The 24,460-nt window shown below is 48.9% G+C and overlaps 1 protein-coding gene and 1 long non-coding RNA gene across 6 annotated transcripts in view; one reads left to right on the top strand and one right to left on the bottom strand.

The window, feature by feature from the left end:
- RFC2 (replication factor C subunit 2) overlaps positions 1-6,188 on the bottom strand; it is a 27,898-nt gene extending 21,710 nt beyond the window's left edge. Inside the window, exons 1-4 of one of the 2 annotated variants that reach the window (XM_034670002.1) lie at positions 6,030-6,188; positions 3,198-3,267; positions 716-757; positions 332-438 (exon numbers count right to left, since the gene is read on the bottom strand). In XM_034670002.1, the coding sequence (XP_034525893.1) occupies positions 332-438; positions 716-757; positions 3,198-3,267; positions 6,030-6,184 (374 nt within the window). In that variant the 5' untranslated portion in view covers positions 6,185-6,188. Of the gene's footprint in view, positions 1-331; positions 439-715; positions 758-813; positions 851-3,197; positions 3,268-6,029 lie in introns of those variants that run through there. The other variant, XM_034670001.1, reaches the window with a different exon arrangement.
- A 58-nt stretch (positions 6,189-6,246) lies between these two features.
- On the top strand, positions 6,247-15,725 carry LOC117804137. Of its 4 annotated transcripts, XR_004628386.1 has the most exons (4): positions 6,247-6,638; positions 10,407-10,584; positions 13,574-13,703; positions 14,369-15,725. It is a non-coding gene; the product is annotated as an uncharacterized LOC117804137 (long non-coding RNA). The 4 variants fall into 4 exon arrangements; XR_004628387.1 differs by lacking the exon at positions 13,574-13,703; XR_004628385.1 differs by lacking the exon at positions 13,574-13,703 and having other exon boundaries at positions 10,407-10,518.
- Positions 15,726-24,460: the final 8,735 nt, after the last annotated feature.

The raw sequence follows: 24,460 nt of genomic DNA on the forward strand, positions 1-24,460 counted from the left end.
AAAAAAAAAAAAAAGATTCTCTCTCCCTCTGCCTCTCTCCTGCACGCACATGTGAGCTTCTCTCTCTCTCCAAAATAAATAAATAAATCTTAAAAAACAAACAAAAAACTTTCACTAAAAAAAAAAAAGGAAACCAGCAAGTCGGTGCTTACGATGCCATTCAGACAGGCAAGTGATGCCTGTTCTCATTCACGGGGAAGGATCAAAGGAAAACAGAGAGCTGGCGAGACAAACCCCAAGTACAACACAGAACGGCAAAAAGGCGGTTTCTATGACAACACAAACTTCAAACACTCGCCACCCTTCACGCAGTCTGAACTTCCAGGTGTACCTGTCATTGGAGGCATTGAGCTCCAGAACAGCGTCCTTGAATGCTGGGCCCAGCAGGGCACGCGCCAAACACAGGATGCTTGTCGTCTTGCCCGTTCCTGGGGGGCCCTAGGGAGGGGACCGCAAGGGCTTGAGGCTAACAGAATGAGCTCGCCTTAGCTCCCCTTCGAACCTCCTCCCCAAGCCGCAGCACACATCGAATCAACATAGCCACCCACCCTCAGGCCTCCTGACCAACTGGGATGGAATGCTTCCCTCTGCCAAGAGGAACGGCGAAGGCTCTGGTGGCCGTGGGCCTCTCTGACGAGGCAGCTCTGTGCACTTCAGCTCTTAGAGGGAAAGTGAGACTCCAAGGCCTCCAACAGGGCCAGGACCGGGTACTTACAGCAATGATAATATTGGGCACGTTCCCTTCTCTTGCAAAGACCTGAAGGAAGAAATGGGTGTCAGAATTGGTTAATCTGCAGACCCGAGGCGCCAAGCCTCCGCAGCCACACAGGCCCATATGGTGACATGGCCACAGCGTTCTCCATGCGAATGCCCCACGGAACTCTCACCTCCGTATATTCCCATCCGAATTCTTCATTTCCCCCTCATACCCAAGGCCCCACCCATGCTTCCCCTCAAGTGGGTCCTCAATGCTATCAACCCTACTGCCCACGCCGGGAACCTGGAGGTCACAGTCATCCTTGACCGGGCCTCCCCTACTCCCCTTGCCCCACACAGCGCCTGAATTACAGAGGCTTGGCTGTTCCTTCTTCTTCTTCTTCTTGTTTTTTTTTTTAAGATTTTATTTATTTACTGGACAGAGAAACACAGCCAGAGAGGGAACACCAGCAGGGGGAGTGGGAGAGGGAGAAGCAGGCCTCCCGCTGAGCAGGGAGCCTGATGCGGGGCTCCATCCCAGGACCCCGGGATCATGACCTGAGCCGAAGGCAGATGCCTAATGACTGAGCCACCCAGGCGCCCCTTGGCTGTTCCTTCTCCTTTATCTCTGTGTCCTTCTCTTCAGCTCCGCCGCGACTTGCCGCGACTTCCTTCGTCCCGCCTGGATGACTTTTAACTGGCCATTAACCGGTCTCCTGGCCTCTAATCCTGCCCCACACCCATGCATTTTCCCTACTATAACCACAACCAACTTTCTAGAACACCTATCTATTAAAACATTTGCACCTGACGAAGCCCTTGGATGACCCCTTCCTGCCCTGTGAGCCCCAGCTCTTATACACTGCCCACCTCACCAGCTCATTCCTCACACACCCCAATACACACACTGTACAGCCTTGTTACTCAGTGGGCTCCACGGACCCGCAGCATCAGCATCCCCCCAGAAATGAGTCAGAAATGCAGACTCGGGGCGCCTGGGTGGCTCAGTCATTAAGCGTCTGCCTTGGGCTCAGGGGGTGATCCCAGAGTCCTGGGATTGAGCCCCACATCGGGCTCCTCTGCTAGGAGCCTGCTTCTTCCTCTCCCACTCCACCTGCTTGTGTCCCCTCTCTCGCCGGCTGTCTCTCTCTGTCAAATAAATAAATAAAATCTTAAAAAAAGAAAAGAAAAGAAACGCAGACTCTCTGGCCCCACTCCCCGGATCAGGATCTGTATTTTTAACAAGATTCCTGGGCAATTCATACACCCATTAATGTCTGGAAAGCTCTACTCTGTATTCCAATCAGATGGCACCACCCCCCCAACCCCCAACAAGCTAAGCCTCTCACCTCCGGGCCTTGGCACATGCTATTCCTGCTGCCTTCCCCGCCAAGTCTAGCTAACTCCCACTCCTTAGCTTTGCTGTCCCTTCTTCCATTTGAGAACTAAGATACTGTGAGCACATTAACGGCCCCCGCCACGTGCTTCCAGAGCATGCCCCTATCGCCTCTGGCAGAGCGCTCATCACATTACCTGTCAACTTTGGCCCAATCCCACACTGGCAGGGGACGTGTCTATTTTGCTCACCGTTATATCAACAGCTCCTAACACCGCACCATATCTGGCCCGCAAATATTTGTAAAATGAACTCGTTTGTAAAATAAACAAACACCTTGGTCGATGTCAGAGTCTAAGTCCCCATTACTGCAGAGATTGCCTCCGTCATGTCTCAAATAGCCGGGTTTCTAGATTCCGCCTAAAGACCTCTAGGGCTAGGATTTCACAGCTTGTCGTACGGCGTGCACCTCTGTTGACTTCTGTCCTAGTGTCGGCTGTGCCCTGTCACTCAGTCCCCTCTAGGCAGGGGTTGGCAAACCATGGGGGAAGGGTGTTGGCGGGAAGTAGGGGGTCATCCAGCCTGAGGCCTGTTTATTTTTTTTTTTTAAGATTTATTTATTTATTTAAGAGGGGGAGAGAGTGAGCACAAGTGGGAGGGGTGGAGGGAGAGGGAGAAAATCCCAAGCAGACTTCCCACGACCCTAATATCATGACCTGAGCCGAAACCAAGAGTCGGACGCTCAACTGAATGGACAGCCCAGGTGCCCTAGGGCCTGTTTTTATAAGACCCCTAGCTGAGAATGATTCTAATGTTTTTAAAGGATTGTTTAAAAAATTAAGCATATTGGACAAAGACATTATAGGGTCTGCAAAGGCTAAGATATCTACCCGCCAGCCTTTACGGAAAAAGTTTGCCATCCCGGCACTTGAAGCATAGGTCAAAGAACCCCTCGTCAATAATCCAGCGCCTCAAACATGTGGAATGAGCCACCACGGTTTCTAGTCTTCTCCAAACCGACAGGCCCTCAATCCCTCAATTCTTCTGCATTCGTGGCTCGCCCCACCCCTCACTATCTGGGCAGTCTTCCTCCAAATGCCTCCCTTGAGCTTGTCAAACCACAATGACGTGACCTAAGATCATCTCTCAGAAAAAACTCACTCACCTCCAGCCTGCTCACCGTGTCTTCATTCCCGACAATTTCATTCAACTTTACCGGCCTGTATTTTTCAACCCTGTTTTTAAGAAAGCACAGAAAGATGGTGACATGACTATCTGCACGCTGTCCAAGGAGCAAACCCTAAAGGGCAATCCCGAGAGCTCTGTCAGAAAATTATATACATGCAATTTAAACACAGTAAATGTTGTAGGTTTGAAATTCAAAGGAGGAACCCAAGTGCCATTTGAAAAGTTAAGTGCATAAGAATTGCACACCGAAGGCTTTAAACCTGCCACAGCAGAGACGCACCTGTTGTTGCTGGAGAGTGGCCAGAGCGGGCCATCTGGAGCGCTGTGACACTGGGCAGCAGCACGGCCTACCCGTCACAACAGAAACTCGGTACATGAGCCACTGACATCATCTGATCTGACAGACAACGGGTGCCACCGTGCCGTCTTCTTATCCCTTACCTGCCAGTTTCTGCAGACTGGTGCCAGGTGCACAGCAGGGCTGGCTAGACTGAAGCCACAGGCCTGCCCTGTGATCCTATGAGACTATGGGAAGTGGACGGGCTAGTGGCTTACTCAGATCAATACTGCTCTCTCTCTCTCTCTTAAAGATTTATTTATTTTAGAGAGGGCATGCGTGCGCAAACATATGAGTGGGGGAGGGGCAGAGGGAGAGAACCTTTAAGCAGACTCCCCACTGAGCGTAGAGCCCAATGCGGGGCTCCATCCTATGACCCTAAGAGCACAACCTGAGCCAAAACCAAGAGTCAGACGCTCAATCGACTGGGCCACCCAAGCGCCCCAATACTTCTCTCTTTTTAAATGAATAAGCAAGCAATGCTATGAGCAAATTCTTTAGCTCTGAGAACAGAAGTGGCAATAGGTTTGCCATGATTTGACCATCAGCACTTCCTCTGCCCTTTTTTTTTTTTAAAGATTTTATTTAGTTATTTATTTGACAGAGAGAGAGACAGCCAGCGAGAGAGGGAACACAGCAGGAGAGTGGGAGATGAAGACACAGGCTCCCAGCAGAGGAGCCCGATGTGGGACCCGATCCCAGACCGCCGGGATCACGCCCTGAGCTGAAGGCAGATGCTTAATGACAGCGCTACCCAGGCGCCCCCCTCTGCCCTTTTCTATACTCCCTGATCTACCCTCAGCTTGCACTCCCTACAGGGACAGTCCCGCTCCAGACGCAGCTGCGTGCAAAGAAGCTTGTTTGCCACATACTACAGTAAATAAAGAACTCTCCTCCAAGACCAGCAGATGGAGCATGTTTGGCGGTACTTGTTTCTTGTTCATACTCAGTCCTCCCAAGGTGCCGAGCACTGTACATGGAGTTCCAGATCTTAGCGGGAGGAAAGTGGAAGGTACAGAAATGAGCAAGACATGGTTCGTGCTCTAAAGGCCTTCCCTATCAGCAAGCACAGAGAGCTTAGTAAATCCTCCTATGATGCTCAACTGCTTATATAAACCAAGAGCCGTGGAATCAGCGCATAGGAATGTCAGGTGCTGACATCTGAACTAGACTGTGAACATGGCGAACAAGCGCCTCCTTCAGGGCCTCCATAGGGGCTCCCCCTGCCTGAAGGCTTTCTACACATTGCCACTTGGCTCACTCCCTGAGTCCCCAACTTTGCTGGAATATAATCTCATCAAAGGCCTTCCCTGAACACCAGAGTCATTTACCCCATGCCACCTGTCATGATCAAATATACTACCTATCTACTGGTTTATTCCTTATTCTCTCCCTATCAAATGGAAGCTCACCACAGCAGAGTGTGTTTCGTATAATGAAATATCCTAAGCATTTAAAGTCGTGTCACGCGTAACTCACGCCACATATGTAATTTTACACTTGCTAGTGGCCACATTACAAAGTAAAAAGAGGGGCACCTGGGTGGCTCAGTCGGTTAGGCATCTACCTTCGGCTCAGGTTATATAACCTCAGGGTCCTGGGATTGAGCACCCCCCACACCGTTCATGCACACATGCTCTGTCAAATAAATGAGTAAAAATGTTTAAAAAAAAAAGTACAAAGAAAATAGGTGAAAGTTCATTTTACTAATAATTTATTGAACCTAATATATTTGAAAGATTATCATTAATAATGAGATTTTTTTTTTTTACACTAAATCCTGGAAATCCGGTGTATTTTGTACACTTACAGCCCATCTCAATTGGGACTAGCTTCATTGCCAGGGCTGTCAATGGACTCAAGTGGCTAATGGCTGCGGGACCGAACAGCGCTGCTGTGGATATTCCAGTAAACTGTACTACGCTCCATTTAGGTATCTTTTCAGAAGAAGGGTGGGCTGGAGGGATGAGCACGCACGCAGGACGGAGTGTAAACCATCACCCCGCGCAGAGGGAGTGGGGCCGGAGCGGATCGCCCACACCACAGCTGTGCCCGCGGCAGGTGACTTTCCATGTCACCAGCTCCTCTCAGCTACCCAGGATGCGCCTTCTGCACACAACCCCGAGTTCTGATCCTGCATCCTACGCTTCGCGCCATCAGAGTAGCCCCAGGCACAGCGCCAGGCGCTGCGTGGGTGGCCACAGGGGGCAGCTATGATCACAATTAGCACTGCTCTGACCAAGGTCCCGCTTCGAGAGTTCAGACCGGCCACTCTTGAGCCCAGGTGGGGTCAACGACGCGCGTCCCTCGCCCTCTCCAAATGCTAATCTACTGGATGCCACCCCGGGGCCTCCTGCTCCTCTAAGGACCCCCTAGAACGAGCTCCCGTCCCTAGGTTCCTCCGGGACACGGCCCACCAACTCGCCCACCCACACGTCCAAAGCACCCATCATTCATGGTCTGGGCCCTCACCACGGCAGCTCGTAGTGGCCGGCGCTGCCCGGGACCTTGTTGGAGGAGGGGGCAGGGTCCTGGACCCCGCGTTCGCCCGCGCCACCGCCGCTCTCCAATACCTCCATTCTCCCGCCGCCTCTTCCCGCGCCGGAGGCCCCGGCCTGTGACGCCATCACGCAGACCCCGCCCCTAGCACGGGAGGGGGACGCCGGGCGGAAGCGGCGGGCTAGCTACCTTTCGCGCCTGCGCACAGAGCGCCGGCCGGGCCAGGGGCTGGGGGACGGCGGTGGCCGTGGAAGGGCTGGCGTTTAGCCGGCCAGCGAGAGGAAGGCGAGACCTGACCGCATCGACTTCCGAGAAGGCAGGTCGCTCCAGGAAGGAACGTTCGGCGGTTTTCGTCTTTGTGTGATTTGTATGGGAGGCTCTCTCGGCGCGGCGGGTCTGCAGCGGCGCCCGGGCAGCCCTTGGACTGGGGGTAGGGGCATCCCGCCACCGCCCAGGTGCGGGGCCGACGGCGGACTCGGACAGGGACTGACGTGTGGGCGGTGACATCTGGGACCTGACCGTGCCCTGTTGTCCGGATCGCTCAGGTGTCCGGATGGAAGCGGAAGCGTCGATTCCCATGGGGTGGGTTCCTGCGCTCTGCAACTTGGTGCTTGCGGTCAGGAAGTTCTCACGATGCTGTAGAGTGGGAATTACTCCGGTTGGGCAGGGGAGGCAACTGTCCCTCTGTAAGATGTGACTCGGTTTCGTTCCAGAAAGATAGGTACTCCATATTGACAAGTGCTTTGAGCATTGTTTTGGGCGGGTTTTTTCCCTACTGAACTAATCTTTCCTCGCATAGCCCAAATGTCCTAATAATGATGAATAATAAATATAAATAATGAACAATGACTGTCATTTACTGTGCACTAGACCTGAGGCGGATACTCATGATTATCGGCAGAAACAGGCTTGAGAATGACTGAATCGTGTATCCGGTGTCATTTAGGCTGAAAGTGGTGAAGCCAAGATTCATTCCCCCCCAGGCTGCAAAGCAGTTCGCATAAAATTCTGTCGAATCGCATTTACCATAATGCATCATAATTTTGGGATAAAAACTGGTTTTCGTGTCCAAATCGAAGGTAAGAATTGGGACCCGTTAACCTCTTTCCCTATTGCTTAGCACAAGGCACGCTGTAAATATTCCATTTGAGTGTCTTTAATGAACAGTGAGGATCCATGTTTCCAGAACAGTTTAGGTCAGCTGTGAGGAACTGGGTTGCTTTCAGCAGAGGACTGATCAGAATCCCATTGGCTCTTTTCCTTCCATCACTAGTTAGAATCTCTATATGTTATAGATTGAAGACCTCGTCTTCCGGGTGATGGATTAGTCATTCAAGGAAACATGGGTTCCAAAATCTCTTATCGCCAGTGATAGTGTTCAGTTTTTTTTATCCTTACCTTTCAATTTTCTTTCCCCGATTACGGAAATTTATTGGGGAAGACAGTATTGCTATTAATATTCATTTATCTGGGGTGCCTGGGTAGCAGTCGTTAAGCGTCTGCCTTCGGCTCAGGGCGTGATCCCAGCGTTCCGGTATCGAGCCCCACATCAGGCTCCTCTGCTATGAGCCTGCTTCTTCCTCTCCCACTCCCCCTGCTTGTGTTCCCTCTCTCGCTGGCTGTCTCTCTGTCACATAAATAAATAAAATCTTTAAAAAAATATATTCATTTATCTTGTGTAAAGCCTGCATCATCTTCCCAACCTGAGTGGCCAGATTCCTGGTGCCTTCCCTTGTACGCACTAGACGCGGAGTTTGTGTTTGCTAATTACTCATTGCAGCTCTGCAGCCAGGCTAGTGAGCTCGAAGGAGTGGGCACAATTGGCAATTGTGTTCTGCGAGATGGATGGGAACACGTGATTTCTCATTCTGTTTAACTTGCTGCCAGTTGGGCAGGAACCCCACAAATGACTCAAATTCTGAAGCAATTTGTTCTCCTGGTGGTAATTCCTAAAGTCTCCAGGTTCGGATGTTACTCAGTGTTTTTCTTATCCCTTTTTACATGATCTGGGGTGGGGTGGGGGAATGCTTGAAGTTGACTCTCCTTCCATTCTCCTTTGAACTAAGAGAGCTGTCTTGCATGTTTCGAAAATCCCTGTTCACAGATTCTTTATTTCTCTGGAGGAGAAGATACAAATTTTCGTGAAACATAAACTCTTCTCGAAATTTCATTTTCGTGGTTTTCCCTTGGGATGTTTTCCACGTGGTAATAGTAATATTTTCCTTAGAGTCAGCTATCACACACACTGCTTCCACCACATACACAGCTGATACAGAAAACAGTATATTAATTCTTACCCCTCTCCTGGTTCTTTTCCCAAAATCGCACTTTGCAAGAGGTTTGTTGGCACGCCCAGGACTCTGCATTCACTGATGCACTTGAAATGCCAGGAGAATCAGAGAAGGAGGTGACCTTTGGGGTAGATCTGCATAACAGGGCTTTCTTATACTAAGCCTTCTGTGACTTGTTGGACTTGGTCCCAGACAGAGCTCAGAGCTTAAAAACTCCAGCCATTCCTGTAGAACCACACAGCAGCCACATTCGGGGGGGGGGGGGTGTTGGGGAAACCACAGGTCAAGGAACAAACCAAAGGAAAGGTCAAGGACAAGCCAGAGTGAATTCCTCCTCTTCTCTCCTAACAAATCTGCAAAATCCCCAGAAATTGAATCTGCACCTAAACTAAGCCCCCTGACTCTCACCTCACAAGGGCAATTAGTTCTATAAAATAGGAAGGACATGGAAAGGAGGGAAAACAGAAAACAAAATCCTTGGGGCCCCTGGGTGGCTTAGTTGGTTAAGAATCTGCGTTTGGCTTACAGGTTATAATCCCGGGGTCCTGGGATCGAGCCCCACATTGGGCTTCCTGTTCAGCGGGGAGTCTGTTTCTCCCTGTCCCTCTGGCTGCTGCTTCCCCTGCTTGTTCTCTCTCTGTCTCTGTCAAATAAGTAAATAAATCTTAAGAAAAAAAAAATCCTTGGAGCGCCTGGATGGCTAATTTGGTTAAGCCTCTGACTCTTGATTTCAGTCAGGTCATGATCTCAGGGTCGTGAGATTGAGTTCGATGTCATGTTCCATGCTGGCCATGGAAACTGCTTAACATTCTCCCCCTCTGCCCCTCTCCCTGCTCTCTCTCCCTCTCTTAAAAAAAAAAAAAAGTCTTTTACCAAAAGCCAGAGCATTCCCATCAAATTATCCGATGGGACAGGCAACAAACCTTGGTTAGAATGACACCTTGACTTCTACCACTAGAGTGTAGCCCATTTCCCAAGTGACAGTGCAGGTTGTGGAGTTGAAAATGGGGTGGCCTCTGAGGACCGGGACTACCAGAGATACCGGCTTTCCACCCACCGGTAGCCTCCACTGACCTGGAATATTGAACCTACTTGATGTGGTTTACCCTGCTTACACTGAATTTTTAAAAATTCATGGGTTGTTTTCCAGGGGGTTTCTTTTTTCTTTTTTTTTTTTTAAAGATTTTATTTATTTATTTGACAGAGATAGAGACAGCCAGCGAGAGAGGGGACACAAGCAGGGGGAGTGGGAGAGGAAGAAGCAGGCTCATAGTGGAGGAGCCTGATGTGGCTCGATCCCATAACGCCGGGATCACGCCCTGAGCCGAAGGCAGACGCTTAACCGCTGTGCCACCCAGGCGCCCCTTCAGTGGGTTTCTTGATGAATTGTAGCCATTTTTTTTAAGTGTGATACTACACTGAAATAATTATTTGCTCTCAGACGCTGCAGTGTTCCGTCACCCTTAGAATTTTCCTAACGTTCTCATTAGCATTTTCAATATTAAAAGGCTCGTTATGTAGTGAGAAAGCATATATCCTAAAACATACCTACAGTATAAGGATTCGTTATTTGGGTTACACCTGTCCTCGGGAATTGCTCTGATTACATTTGTGGAATTTGGAATCTGGTAGAAATCATTTAGCCTGACTCTGGGTTTCTGTCTTTAACAAATACTGAGTGCCTGCAGCCACTGTGATACGCATGCGTGGACAGGGCGAGCTTTTGCCCTCAAGGAGCTTAAATTGTAGGAAGTGATACAGACACCAAGCAGCCAATCATATGTTTATTGAATTATAATCGTGGTTAAGTGTTAGAAAGGGCACCACCCCACCTGAGAGGTCAGGAAGGGCTTTGCTGGGGAGGGGGCATTTGACCCAAGATCTGAACCTGAATCTGAGAGCTGGGTGCCTGTTGGCTTTGCCTGGAAGGTGCCGCCCAACGCCCTCCCTGTCTTCCATTGCTGTCTCTCTCTTTTCCAAGACCCCGTTTCTTTCTGTATTGTGCTTACTCAAAATTATCTGGATTTATTGCCTTGTTTATTGTTTGTTTCCTCCCTAGAATGGCAGCTCTATGAAAACAGGCGCTCCCTCCATCCTGGTCACCACTGCATCCCTGGAGCCTGACAAGGCCTGATGGACATGACGAGTACGCAGTGGCTGGAGGATTCCGGGTGAGCGTGAATCAGGATCGGAGACGAAGGAGGCCTGCAGAGGCCAGACTGTGCAGGATAAGAGAGGTTAAGTGAAAACAACAAGGCCCAGTTTTTGTTCTGTTTAAAGATTTATTTATTTTAGAGAGAGAAAGAGAGTGTGAGCAGGGGGAGGGGCAGAGGGAGAGGGAGAGAGATGCAGGCTCCCCGCTGAGCTCAGAGCCCTACATGGGGCTCCATCCCAGGACCCTGAAATCATGACCTGAGCAGAAACCAAGAGTCAAGTGCTCAACCAACTGAGCCACAGAGGCCCCCCAACAAGGCCCAGTTTATGTTTCGGGTCTCTGGTTGCCACGTGGTAAGTGGCGTGGAGGGAGGCAAGGGTTCTTGTAGAGAAAAGCGTGAGTCGCTTATCATGATGAGGACTGAGTAATGTACAGAATTGTTGAATCAATATTGTACACCTGAAACTACTAGAACACTGTATGTTCACTACATTGGAATTAAAACTAAAAAGTCAATGAAAAAAAGAAAAGTGTGTGTCGAGGGTTTGTTTTGTTTTGTGATCTTTTAATGTCTAAAATTATAGGGGCGCCTGGGTGGCACAGCAGTTAAGTGTCTGCCTTCGGCTCAGGGTGTGATCCCGGCGTTCTGGGATCAAGCCCCACATCAGGCTCTTCTGCTGGGAGCCTGCTTCTTCCTCTCCCACTCCCCCTGCTTGTGTTCCCTCTCTCGCTGGCTGTCTCTATCTCTGTCGAATAAATAAAATAAAATCTTTAAAAAATAATAATAAAATAAATAAAATTATAAAACATATGAAACATACTGAAAATAATATCAACATTCATGTATCATCCACCAAGACAGATGTTAAAATTTTGCCTCTTTTTTAAAAAGAAAACATATGGATACTGCTAGCGGGCTCTACCCCATTCTTTCCTTTTCTCTCTTCTACCCCCACTTTACAGAAGATGAACCCAGGGTAGAGAGGTCAAGCTTTGTCCCCAAGGTCTCTTGGCGAGCAGGGGGTGTCCGGATCTACACTATGTGATCTGAGCCTCGAGCCTGTATGTTTTAGATGCTTTCGTACTTTTTCTTTTTTTCTTTTTAGAGAGTGCATGCAAGCAGGCTGGGGTAGGAAGGGGCAGACGGAAAGGGAGAGAGGGAATCTTAAGCAGGCTCCACGTCCAGCACGGAGCTCAGTCTCACAACCCTGAGATCATGACCTGAGCAGAAATCAAGACTCAGACACTTAACAGACTAAGCCACCCACGTGCCCCTCCATTGTGTTTCTGATATCATTTCTCTAGCATAGATAGAAATGGAATTGCTGGGTCCCAAGCAAGAGCATCTTCAATTTAATAAGGGTCATTAAAATAACCTTCTGGAGAAGGTCTCCAGATAAATCCTCCAGAATGTTCAGGGTCAAGGTAGAGGGAAAAACCCAAACCCTACAGGGCCCCATATGTTTTACCTCCACAAGGCCATCTCCCTGACCTCCCTTTCTACTACCCTTGCCCTCTTACACTATTCTAGGCACAAGGGCTTCCTTGCTCTAAATGAGAAGGGCCTAGCACATCCCTACCTCAGGACCTTTGTACTTGCTATTCCCTTGGCCTAGAATGTTCTTTCCTCAGATGTCCACATGGCTTGTTCCCTTGCCTCATTCTTGTCTCTTCTCCGTATTATCTATTCATTGAGGCTTCCCTGTTCCCTTCCTCCCACCGGTCCCTTTCCCTACCCTTTCCTCTTTCTTCTGTAACATATAACTCCAGTCGATAAATACATATTAAATATGTGTTGTGTATTGTGTCCCCCATTAGAGTATATTTCATGATGGCGAGGATTTTCTCCATCTTAGTCACTGCTGTTGTCAGTGCCTGAACAGTACCAAGCATTTAGCAGACTCTGAGATAGACAGATAGATAGATAATTTCTGGCAATAAGAATAAGTTTTCCTTTTTTTGTGTGTGTGAGTATAGTTGATGCACAATGTTCCTTTAGTTTCAGGTGTCACTGATAAATATTTTTTGAATAAATGAATAATCCCAGGGAGTTTCAGGAATACAGAATGATGAAGTAAGTCAAAAGTTTACAATAGTATTTTTCTGTACCACTCATGTATGATCATTGCATATTTGGTATTTTAAGGATTTGAAATGCTAAAGGGAACTTGGCATACCAAGGAAACTTTATGATTCTAATTTAAAATGTAAAGTTGAGGGGTACCTGGGTGGCTCAGTTGGTTAATCGCCTGACTCTTGGTTTTAGCTCAGGTCCAGACCTTAGGGTCATGGGATGGAGCCCTGAGTCAGGCTCCCTGCTCATCATGGAGTCTGCCTGGCCCTCTCCCTCTGCTCCTCCCCACCCACCATGCGTGCTCTTGTGCTCTCCCCCCCCCCAGTAAATAAATAAAATCTTTAAAAATAAAGTAAAATGTAAAATTGAATTAAGTTAAACTTGTGATTTTAGGTTAAAATCTTACTAAACTTATAAATAGTATTAGAATATTTAAGGGAACTGGAGATTGGACATATCCTAGGTTTAATAGATTTATGAGATATATTTAAGAACTTAGAAGGTTTGTCAAAACTGAGATACTTAATGGAAATCAAACATTAAATTTATAAATGTAGTTTAAAATGTTTAAGAGATTTTCATTATACCGTATCTAAAATGACCTTTAAAAGTATCATCAAAGGGCGCCTGGCTGGCTCAGTCAGAAGAGCATGTGACTTTTGATCTCAGGGTCGTAGGTTCAAGCCCCATGTTGGGCGTAGAGATTAGTTAAAAAAATAAAAATAATAAATAATAATATAAATAAATACATGGGGGGACCTCTGGGTGGCTCAGTCAGTTAAGCGTCTGCCTTCGGCTCAGGTCAAGATCTCGGGGTCCTGGGATCAAGCCCCGTGTCTGTCAGGCTCCATGCTTAGTAGGGGGCCTGTTTGTCCCTCTGCCTCTGCCCCTCTTCCCGCCCGTGCTCTTTCTTTCTCTCTCAAATAAATAAAAAATCTTTAAAAGAAGAATAAAAAATAAAGTGCTACTCCGTGGTCAAGTACTATTATTATTACAGATGAGAAAACCCCGGGCCACTGAGATTCTGTGAGGCTGGGCCACAAATGGCCAGTCAAGCATCCCAGCTCTCCACCTTGGGCCTGCTCCTTCCAGCTCGGACGGCTGCCTCTCTGCCTGCTGTCCCCACAGTGAGTCTTCAGGCCCCACTGAGGTTCAGCGATAGTAACTAGCAGTTGGCTTGGGTAAAGGACATCGTTGTCATTACAGATGTGGAAACTGGTACCCCCGGTCTTTTTTTTTTTTTTTTTTTTTTTTTTTTTAGATTTTATTTATTTATTTGTCAGAGAGAGCACAAGCAGGGAGAGTGGCAAGCAGAGGGAGAAGCGGACACCCCGCTGAGCAAGGAGCCCAGTGCGGGACTCGATCCCAGGACCCTGGGATCATGAACTGAGCTGGAGGCACATGCTTAACCGACTGAGCCCCCCAAGCCTCCCAACCCCCGGTCTTTTGGTGAGTGGGACATGGAGCCGGGATCCAGCCTGGTGGTCTGGCCCAGAGCCAGTGTTCCTCACTGCGTCTGAGCAGCTGCTCCCACGTCTGCCCCTCTGAGAACATCTTGGCCTCTCCAGGAGCTTCCTGGGGGCCTTTGTTAAGGTCACTCTGTCCACAGAGGAGGCCACAGAGGAGGCGCACCTACCACCTGAAAGGCCCTCCCTCTGTGCCTGTCCCTGCCTCTCCTGGAGGCTCCCCCCAGCCCCCCAAGTCTGGTGTGTGCCTCTAAGTGTGTGACTTGCTCCTGTCATTCTGGTTAACGAGATCACGGGGTAACCCCCGGCTGGGCCTCTCTCCACAGGCATCCCAGTGAAGGCAGCCCCTTTGACAATGACAATCCTCACCGTGGAGCTGGGACGCGACTCTTGCATGGAAAGTCCGCAAGGGACCAGCCCGTGTGAGCACTGTTCTGACCACAGGGGGTGAGGCAAAGCGAGTTTGACAGGAGCTTCATGGTCCGAGCATCCTGGCAGGTGGACAGGTGTCCCCCAAGTTACAGGCGACACCTGGAGACCTGACGGAGTGGCCTAGGCCCCACAGGGAGATGCCCCGTGAGCTAGGGCTTCCAAGGAAGCCCAGCTCAGGCTTAAATCCACCCCACCTGAGCAAACGTGTCCAGAGAGGACTCATGATTTTTAATTGTTTCCACCCCTCACCAGGAAAGCTCCAGTCTGACCCCCTGGACTTTGAGGGGCGTGGACAGATATCTACACCTGACCCTGAGATGCGTCTTTTAAAAGACCTTGACTTTTCCTCCCAAGGTGGTGTTTTAGGGTGCGTAAGGCTGCTGGTTTCAAGGAGAGCCTGCCCTGCTATAAGCAAATTCGGAGTAGCAGTGCTTTCATAACCCTCTCAGAGGACAGGCTGTTCTAGGGAAGTACACGTTCCAGTTAAGTGCCTTCCGTATGCAAAGTTTTTCGTTTTAACTACGTTGTTAAATTTTAACAATTGGGAAACTTTGAAAACTGCTTCACACACTTCCTTGCCTTCTTGGGGGGATAAAAAGGTACAGAATTTTTCCCAGCGCTTTGGGGCCATGGGGTCTGTGTGTTGCGTTGTGGGCTTGATCCCCAGGCTACGAGCAGCCCTGGTGGGCTGTTTGCCCCACACTATGGAGCCTGGACCGCTAGGCTGTTTGGATTCCTTACTTCTAATTTTTTTCCGGTTGTTTATTCATCCAAGCTGGCCCTTCTTCCTGTTCTCAGTCAGCGTGTCCGCCCCGGCCTTTCTGTGGCTGCTGTTTAATCTGCTGAGGGACAGGGGACCAGAGCACCAAGCTCGTTCAGTTCTGTCTAGTTATCCCTCCATCAGTGGCTGGTGCAAGATAGGAGTGCCGATTTCTATTTTTTAAGATTTTGTATTATTTTAAGTCATCTCTACGCCCATCGTGGGGCTCGAACTCACAACCCGGAGATCAAGAATTGCACACTGCACCGACTGAGCCGGCCAGGCTCCCCAAGAGTGCGTATTTCTGTTTGGTTGTCAATGTGGTGTGCAAATCTATATACACATATGCACATTAGCTGTAACAGACAGCGTGTGTAACATATAACATGTACGTATGAATCATTACTGCTTTAATTTTCACTTTATTTTATTTTTATTTTATTTTATTTTAAAGACCGTATTTATTTATTTGACAGACAGGGAGCATGAGCGAGGGGAGGACAGAGGCAGAGGGAGCAGCAGGCTCCCTACTGAGCAGGGAGCCAGACATGGGGCTCAATCCCAGGACCCTGAGATCGTGACCTGAGCTGAAGGCAGATGCTTAACCGACTGAGCCACCTGGGTGCCCCAAGTTTTTATTCTAATTCCAGTTAGTTAACACACAGTATTATATTGCCTTCATAATTTTCACTTTCTTGATAAGCACATTTTAATATATGCATTGACCTTTTATATTTCTCTTCTGTGACTTATCTGTTTGCCTGTTTTTCTGTTCTGTGCAAATTGTAAAGCTCTTTGGGAGAACAGTTGGTCAGCTGCTGGCAATGCTTTATTTATTTATTTATTTTTAAAGATTTATTTATTTATTTCTCGTGCAAGCAGGGGGAGGGGCAGAGAGAGAGGGAGAGAGAATCTCCAGCAGATTCCTCACTGAGTGCAGAGCCCGACGTGGGGCTCAGTCCCACGACCCTGAGATCGTGACCTGAGCCAAAATCAAGAGTCAGACGCTCAACTGACTGAGCCACCCAGGCGCCCCTCTAGCAATGCTTTAGAAGTATACATTCTTGGACCCAGAATTTGTTTCTGGAAACTTGTCTTACAGAAATGCTTACACACATGCACAAAGACCTATGTATGATGATACTCACTGCAGCCGTTTAGAGCAGGGAAGGCAGGAAATGATAGAGAAGTCCATCCGTCGGTGGAAGGGGGAAGTAAATTGTGCTCTATTCACACTACATGGTCACTAAAAAATGAAAAATGAAGGTTGTTTATGGATACTGACCGGGAAAAGTCTCCATACAAAAAACAGTCACAGGGCGCCTGGGTGGCACAGCGGTTAAGCGTCTGCCTTCGGCTCAGGGCGTGATCCCGGCGTTATGGGATCGAGCCCCCACATCAGGCTCCTCTGCTATGAGCCTGCTTCTTCCTCTCCCACTCCCCCTGCTTGTGTNTTCCGTCTCTCGCTGGCTGTCTCTATCTCTGTCAAATAAATAAATAAAATCTTTAAAAAAAAAAAAAGAGTCACGGAAAAAAAAATGTAATCCAATGTCTTTTTTTTCAAGATTACTTATTTATTTCGAGGACACAAGCAGGGAGGGGCAGAGCAAGAAGGAGAGAGAGAATCCAGCACAGAGTCCGACACGGGGCTCAATCTTAGGACCCTGAGATCGTGACCCGAGCTGAAATCAAGAGTCAGATGCTTAACCGACCGACGGAGCCACCCAGGCACCCCTCAGGTTTTATTTGTAAGTCACCTCTACGCCCACCACGGGGTTTGAACTCACAGCCCTGAGATCAAGAGTCACACGTTCTGTCGACTGAACCAGCAAGGTGCCCCCGAAGTAAGAACTGTCCTATCTAAAGTCTTGCTCCATCAGGTGTGGGACAGCAACATGGGTATGAGCTGGGAGCAGGACAAATGCAGTCAGTCTCAGGAAGCAGCGGTCAAGGTTCTCAAGCCTGGCTGCATAGAATCACCTAGAGGGTTTGACACAAATGCTGAGGCTGAGGGGGGCACCCCAAGATTCTGATGTAGTAGGTCTGGGGGCCTGGTCACGCAGCAGGAATGAACCTCTGCCCTAAGACCCCAATAAATGGATAAACGGGGACCGCAGTGTGAGTGGGGATGTGGGGACTCTCCCAGCAGAAACGTGAGTGCTAACCCAGGCCCTTTAGGCTGCTCTGTAGGACTCTTTTCTTTTCTTTTCTTTTCTTTTTTTTAAAGATTTTATTTACTTATTTGACAGAGACAGAGCACAAGCAGGCGGAGCAGCAGGCAGAGGGAGAAGGAGAAGCAGGCTCCTCGCTGAGCAGGGAGCCCAATGTGGGGCTCGATCCCAGGACCCTGGGATCATGACCTGAGCCAAAGGCAGTCGCTTAACCGACTGAGCCACACAGGTGCCCCTCTTTTTCTTTTTCTCTTTTCTTTTCTCTTCTCTTTTTTCTTTTCCTTTCTTTTCTTCTTTCCTTCCTTCCTTTTCTTTTCTTCCTCCCTCCCCCCTCCCTCCCTCCCTCCCTCCCTTCATTTCTTTCTTTCTTTCTTTCTTTCTTTCTTTCTTTCTTTCTTTCTTTCTTTTCTTTCTTTCTTTCTTTCCTCTCACTCTCTATTGGGTTCTCTGTGGCACGGGACATTTGGACAGCTAGATCAGGGAGCCCACTTTAATCTAAGAAGCCCTGTAACTGAGAAAAACTACATGTCCACACAGGAGCAATTAGGGGCTGACTTGCCGCATTTTTAAAAACCTCAGCGAGGCAGTTTAACGTTTCTTTCTGTACCCATCTCCCCAGAACATTCTTCTCCGTGTGAGGTCACACCCTCCATTTCAATACCATCTCCACTGCAAACGGGGTGCTACTCTTGGGTCCAGTGTGACCTGCTGGTACTCCAGTTTGGAGGTGCATTTTGTTTTCCCGAATTCCAGAGATAGCCAAGCATGGGTATCTGAAGAACGCGTCAGGAACATTCGAAAGTTAAGCTTAGCCCGAGCATGCCCACTCATGGGCATTTGTGCACACACTGCATTCTTCAGGAAGCCCCAAAGGCGTCTGTTCCAAGAGGGTGCGTCTCACAGATTGAAATGTTTGCCTCACACCAAAGGTGGTGGGGTGCAGGGTTTAACTAGATACCCTGCAAGGTTCCACCAAGACTGTGTCTTATTATGCCCCAGGAAGTGTCCTAGGTGCGGGGGTTGAATGCACAGGCTGTGGGGGGTGGGGTGGCGGGGGGACACCAGCAAGAGACAAATGGCCAGAGACACAGGTGGTAATTGGGCCATGCCTTTATCCATCCACCCATCCATGCACCCGTTCATTTATTCAACAAGTATTTATTTAGTGAACAGGACCAAAGTCAGGGCCCTGTGGGAGTGTGGGATACGGTGAGGAAGGGCTTCAGCTCAGCAGGGCAGATGCCATGGGTGGAGGAGAGCGTCTCTGAGCCCAGACTTGGAGGAGAAGCATCTGGGACAGTTTCTTGGAGGCAGTGATGCCCGGGGTCGGCTCTGAGAACCAAGCAGGAGCCCCAGAGGTGGGGCTGCCCCAGTAGCGCAGGTGAGGGGCTGGAGAGGGGGCCAGGCACGTCTGCAGGGGCCAGAAAGCCAGTCCTAAGTCTTGAACTGAGAAAGGCGGGGTGAAGGAACGCTGATGATTAGGGGGATGGGGGGGGGACACCAGAAGGTTAAGCCACACCCCGTCTCACTTGGAGGGTACTGGAGTCCCAATCCGGTCTCCAATCAGGGGTACAGCCTGCACATGCCCCCCACACCCAACCTATAGAGGAGTTGAGGTGGGCGGGTCCCAAGTAAGCAGCGCCCCGAGGTCCCCCGCTTAGGACAGCCCCTGCTCAAATACCACCTCTCCCCCACCACCCGCAAATATTTACATCCTGTTTATGCCGAGGCCTCCCAGGGCCTCGAATTTTCATGAATAAAATATGAGTTTCTGGGCCGAGCCGGGGAGGGAAGAAACCCCCCCGCCAGCTGGTAGAGACAAGAGGCAGTTTAGTGTTTCGGTTGCTATCGCCTCCCGCGTGGTATTTGGAGGAAATGAATTGGCCGATCAAGGTGACCCAGGGCGGGAGATTTGGCATTTTCTATACCTTCTGAGAGTTCTAGGGACGAAACCAGTGGCAGTGCCCATTCCCTGAACTTTATTCATAAGACTGTTTCCTGAGACACCCAGACTTTCACTCTTTTATCCTTCTGAAATGTCGTGAAAGTCCAGGCTTTTCAATAGGCAGAGGGAGACTTTTAGAGGTAATCCAGCCCAATGCCCTCCTTTAAAAGAAGGGGAAAAAAAGATTTTTAAATTTATTTATTAATTTGGGAGAGAGAGAGACAGAGAGCAAGCTTAAGCAGGAGGGGCAGAGGGAGACAGAGAAGCAGACATCCCCTCCCCAGCAGGGAGCCCAATGAGGGGCTTGACCCCAGGACCCTGGGAGCAGGACCTGAGCAGAAGGCAGGCACTTAGCTGACTGAGCCACTTTTTATTTATTTATTTATTTATTTTTAAAGATTTTATTTATTTATTTGACAGAGATAGAGACAGCCAGCGAGAGAGGGAACACAAGCAGGGGGAGTGGGAGAGGAAGAAGCAGGCTCATAGCGGAGGAGCCTGATGTGGGGCTCGATCCCATAACGCCGTGATCACGCCCTGAGCCGAAGGCAGGCGCTAACCGCTGTGCCACCCAGGCGCCCTTGAGCCACTTTTTAAAGAAGAGAAAACTCAGGCTCAGAGGGCAAGGGGTTTGCCCCGGGGCCACTTAGGCTAATCAAGTGATAATCTGTCAGGGTTCCCTGTCACCTGGTCGGTATTCTCTCCACCACATCACAATTCCTGCAAGTACAAAATTTTGGAATTCGTAGACAGTATGTTACAGAATGGTTTTGGATTTTCAGACAATTAAGCAGATAGTAGGGAGAGTTCCCTTATACCCCTCCCCTCTCACGCAGTTTCCCCTATTAGTAACATCTCAGGTGAATGTGGAACATTTATTACAATTTTTTTTTTAATAAATGCTTTGATTTATTTATTTTTTTAAAGTAGGTGCCACGCCCAATGTGGAGCCCAATGCGGGGCTTGAACTCATGACCCTGAGATCAAGACCTGAGCTGAGATCAAGAGTCCGATGCTTTGGGCTCCTGGGTGGCTCAGTTGGTTAAGCCTCTGTCTTTGGCTCAAGTCGTGATCTTGGAGTCCTGGGATGGAGCAGACAGTCTGTTTCTCCCTCTCCCTCTGTCCCTCCCCCCGCTGCTTGTGTGCTGTCTCTTAATAATAAAATCTTAAAAAAATCAATGAGACGCTTACCCGACTGAGCCACCCAGGTGCCTCCATTTATTATAATTAATGAATCAGTATCAGTATATTGGTATTAATTAAAGGCCATTGTTTGAATTAAGCTTCTCCCTTTATGTTCACTTGTGTGGGTCTTGACTAATGCATAATGTCATGTATGTTCCCCCCATTTCGGTCTCGTACAGAATAGTTTCACCTCCCTAAAAATCACCTGCGGTCCACCTATGTATCCCTCCACCCTCGTCCTCCCCTCCACACAGACCCCTGCAACCACTAATCTTTGTATGTTCTCCCCGGTTTTGTCTTTTCCAGAATGTCATAGGGTTAGCATCATACAGTATCTGGCTTCTCCAGACTGGCTTCTTTCACTCAGCAAAAGGCATTACAGATTTTTTTCCAAGGACCCATAGAAACTTCCATCACGACGAACGGAGACCTTATAGGTTGGTGGAATATTTCACATTCTGTGTCCAATCGCACTCCTTCCAAAGATGTGGAAATTCCTGGAAAAATGACACAGATTTCGTTCTTAATTATAATTAGAGGAGGATTCAGGTTGATGCCTGGAGTTGCTTCTTGGAAATTCCAAGATTTTTTTTTCCTTAGTCCTTCTGATGCGTTTTCTTCAAACAATTTCTTCGCCAACCGTTTTTCTCATGAATGTTTGCCTCGCACTCGGTCTTATTCTCTCTTCTGACCACACTGTACAACCTTGATTGGAGAGAATGCTGGACCAGGTGGCGGGGACCCCTGCCACATCCTCACGGGTGAGCTGAGTGGCCCTGGGTCAGGGAGAAATTCTGTTTCTTCGGACGTTGAGTGTTTTTTTCTCTGCCAGGCATGTGCTAGAAGCCATTTCCTGTGACATTTTACTTGACCTCTACAGGTCATTAGTGAAGAAATCCTTATTCCTATGTTTAATACACGAGAGCCCTTCATCGAGGCTGTGAACCATTTGCCCAAAGCCAGGCAGCCAGCAAGAGTGGGGGGGGGGGGGGCGGGGGGGTTGGGATTTGAACCCCGGTCACCAGGCCAGACCGGAGCTCTAAATCTCCCCTTCTTCCTTGGGCCGGCCTTCATTTTCATTTTGATCCAAATTTTAAAAATGTCCCACATTTCCCTGGTTTTCACGCTGGCGTAACAGTGTCAGTAACCTGAAGAAGTACTTTTTATGGGAAAGAAAGCTCTGGTTTAGGAACTGCTGANGGGGGTGCGGTGGGGCGGGCAGGTGACATTTGGACTGGAACACAGGGCACAGGAGAGAGAGAAGTCAGTAAAGCAGGAGCTGAGGACCCAGCCACGGTGCTAACGGGGGACCAGTGCTCTGGGTGGGGGCTGACATCAGGCCCGGGGGTGGGTGAATCAACCTGGGGGCGTTCGGACGGCCTGCCCGGTTGGGCTGGTAAGCACTTGCAATGCACTGGAATGTTCTGCCTCGGGGAGCCCTGCCCCTTGGTTCCCAGCCTCTGGTATAAATCCCTGGCGATTCCCCACTTGGAGAGAACATAGTTACCACTCCTACAGAGTATTCACAGCATGCCAGGCTCCCTGTGAACTCCGGAGAAAATGCTATCTCCTGTGCTCCCCCAGAGAGGGAAACTGAGTCCCAGAGCAGTGAAAGTCGTCCAAGGTTGCAAAGACAGTAAATGGCAGCACCAGGATTCTACACCTACAGGAAGCTGATGTCCCCGGAGGCTGCAGGACCCCACCTATTGGCCTTCATCTTTAGACAGACCCCCTAGACCCCCTATATGTCTGCTTTTCCAGGAAACANAAAGATTTTATTTATTTATTTGACAGAGATAGAGACAGCCAGCGAGAGAGGGAACACAAGCAGGGGGAGTGGGAGAGGAAGAAGCAGGCTCATAGCGGAGGAGCCTGATGTGGGGCTCGATCCCATAACGCCGTGATCACGCCCTGAGCCGAAGGCAGGCGCTAACCGCTGTGCCACCCAGGCGCCCTTGAGCCACTTTTTAAAGAAGAGAAAACTCAGGCTCAGAGGGCAAGGGGTTTGCCCCGGGGCCACTTAGGCTAATCAAGTGATAATCTGTCAGGGTTCCCTGTCACCTGGTCGGTATTCTCTCCACCACATCACAATTCCTGCAAGTACAAAATTTTGGAATTCGTAGACAGTATGTTACAGAATGGTTTTGGATTTTCAGACAATTAAGCAGATAGTAGGGAGAGTTCCCTTATACCCCTCCCCTCTCACGCAGTTTCCCCTATTAGTAACATCTCAGGTGAATGTGGAACATTTATTACAATTTTTTTTTTAATAAATGCTTTGATTTATTTATTTTTTTAAAGTAGGTGCCACGCCCAATGTGGAGCCCAATGCGGGGCTTGAACTCATGACCCTGAGATCAAGACCTGAGCTGAGATCAAGAGTCCGATGCTTTGGGCTCCTGGGTGGCTCAGTTGGTTAAGCCTCTGTCTTTGGCTCAAGTCGTGATCTTGGAGTCCTGGGATGGAGCAGACAGTCTGTTTCTCCCTCTCCCTCTGTCCCTCCCCCCGCTGCTTGTGTGCTGTCTCTTAATAATAAAATCTTAAAAAAATCAATGAGACGCTTACCCGACTGAGCCACCCAGGTGCCTCCATTTATTATAATTAATGAATCAGTATCAGTATATTGGTATTAATTAAAGGCCATTGTTTGAATTAAGCTTCTCCCTTTATGTTCACTTGTGTGGGTCTTGACTAATGCATAATGTCATGTATGTTCCCCCCATTTCGGTCTCGTACAGAATAGTTTCACCTCCCTAAAAATCACCTGCGGTCCACCTATGTATCCCTCCACCCTCGTCCTCCCCTCCACACAGACCCCTGCAACCACTAATCTTTGTATGTTCTCCCCGGTTTTGTCTTTTCCAGAATGTCATAGGGTTAGCATCATACAGTATCTGGCTTCTCCAGACTGGCTTCTTTCACTCAGCAAAAGGCATTACAGATTTTTTTCCAAGGACCCATAGAAACTTCCATCACGACGAACGGAGACCTTATAGGTTGGTGGAATATTTCACATTCTGTGTCCAATCGCACTCCTTCCAAAGATGTGGAAATTCCTGGAAAAATGACACAGATTTCGTTCTTAATTATAATTAGAGGAGGATTCAGGTTGATGCCTGGAGTTGCTTCTTGGAAATTCCAAGATTTTTTTTTCCTTAGTCCTTCTGATGCGTTTTCTTCAAACAATTTCTTCGCCAACCGTTTTTCTCATGAATGTTTGCCTCGCACTCGGTCTTATTCTCTCTTCTGACCACACTGTACAACCTTGATTGGAGAGAATGCTGGACCAGGTGGCGGGGACCCCTGCCACATCCTCACGGGTGAGCTGAGTGGCCCTGGGTCAGGGAGAAATTCTGTTTCTTCGGACGTTGAGTGTTTTTTTCTCTGCCAGGCATGTGCTAGAAGCCATTTCCTGTGACATTTTACTTGACCTCTACAGGTCATTAGTGAAGAAATCCTTATTCCTATGTTTAATACACGAGAGCCCTTCATCGAGGCTGTGAACCATTTGCCCAAAGCCAGGCAGCCAGCAAGAGTGCGGGGGGGGGGGGCGGGGGGGTTGGGATTTGAACCCCGGTCACCAGGCCAGACCGGAGCTCTAAATCTCCCCTTCTTCCTTGGGCCGGCCTTCATTTTCATTTTGATCCAAATTTTAAAAATGTCCCACATTTCCCTGGTTTTCACGCTGGCGTAACAGTGTCAGTAACCTGAAGAAGTACTTTTTATGGGAAAGAAAGCTCTGGTTTAGGAACTGCTGACCTAAAACCAAACAGGAAGTCGAGCATTCCCGGCTTAAATGGACCATCTGGGAATCTACTAGAATCAGTCCTGCCGGGGGCCTGGCAGTTTACTTTAGCCTGGACTCAGAGGAGGGAGGAGGAGAGCTCAAGACTCCTAACAGCCCTGGGCCCATCTGCCCTCCCGG

The sequence above is a fragment of the Ailuropoda melanoleuca genome, chromosome 10, assembly GCF_002007445.2.
Source record: "Ailuropoda melanoleuca isolate Jingjing chromosome 10, ASM200744v2, whole genome shotgun sequence".
NCBI classification, from domain to species: domain Eukaryota; kingdom Metazoa; phylum Chordata; class Mammalia; order Carnivora; family Ursidae; genus Ailuropoda; species Ailuropoda melanoleuca.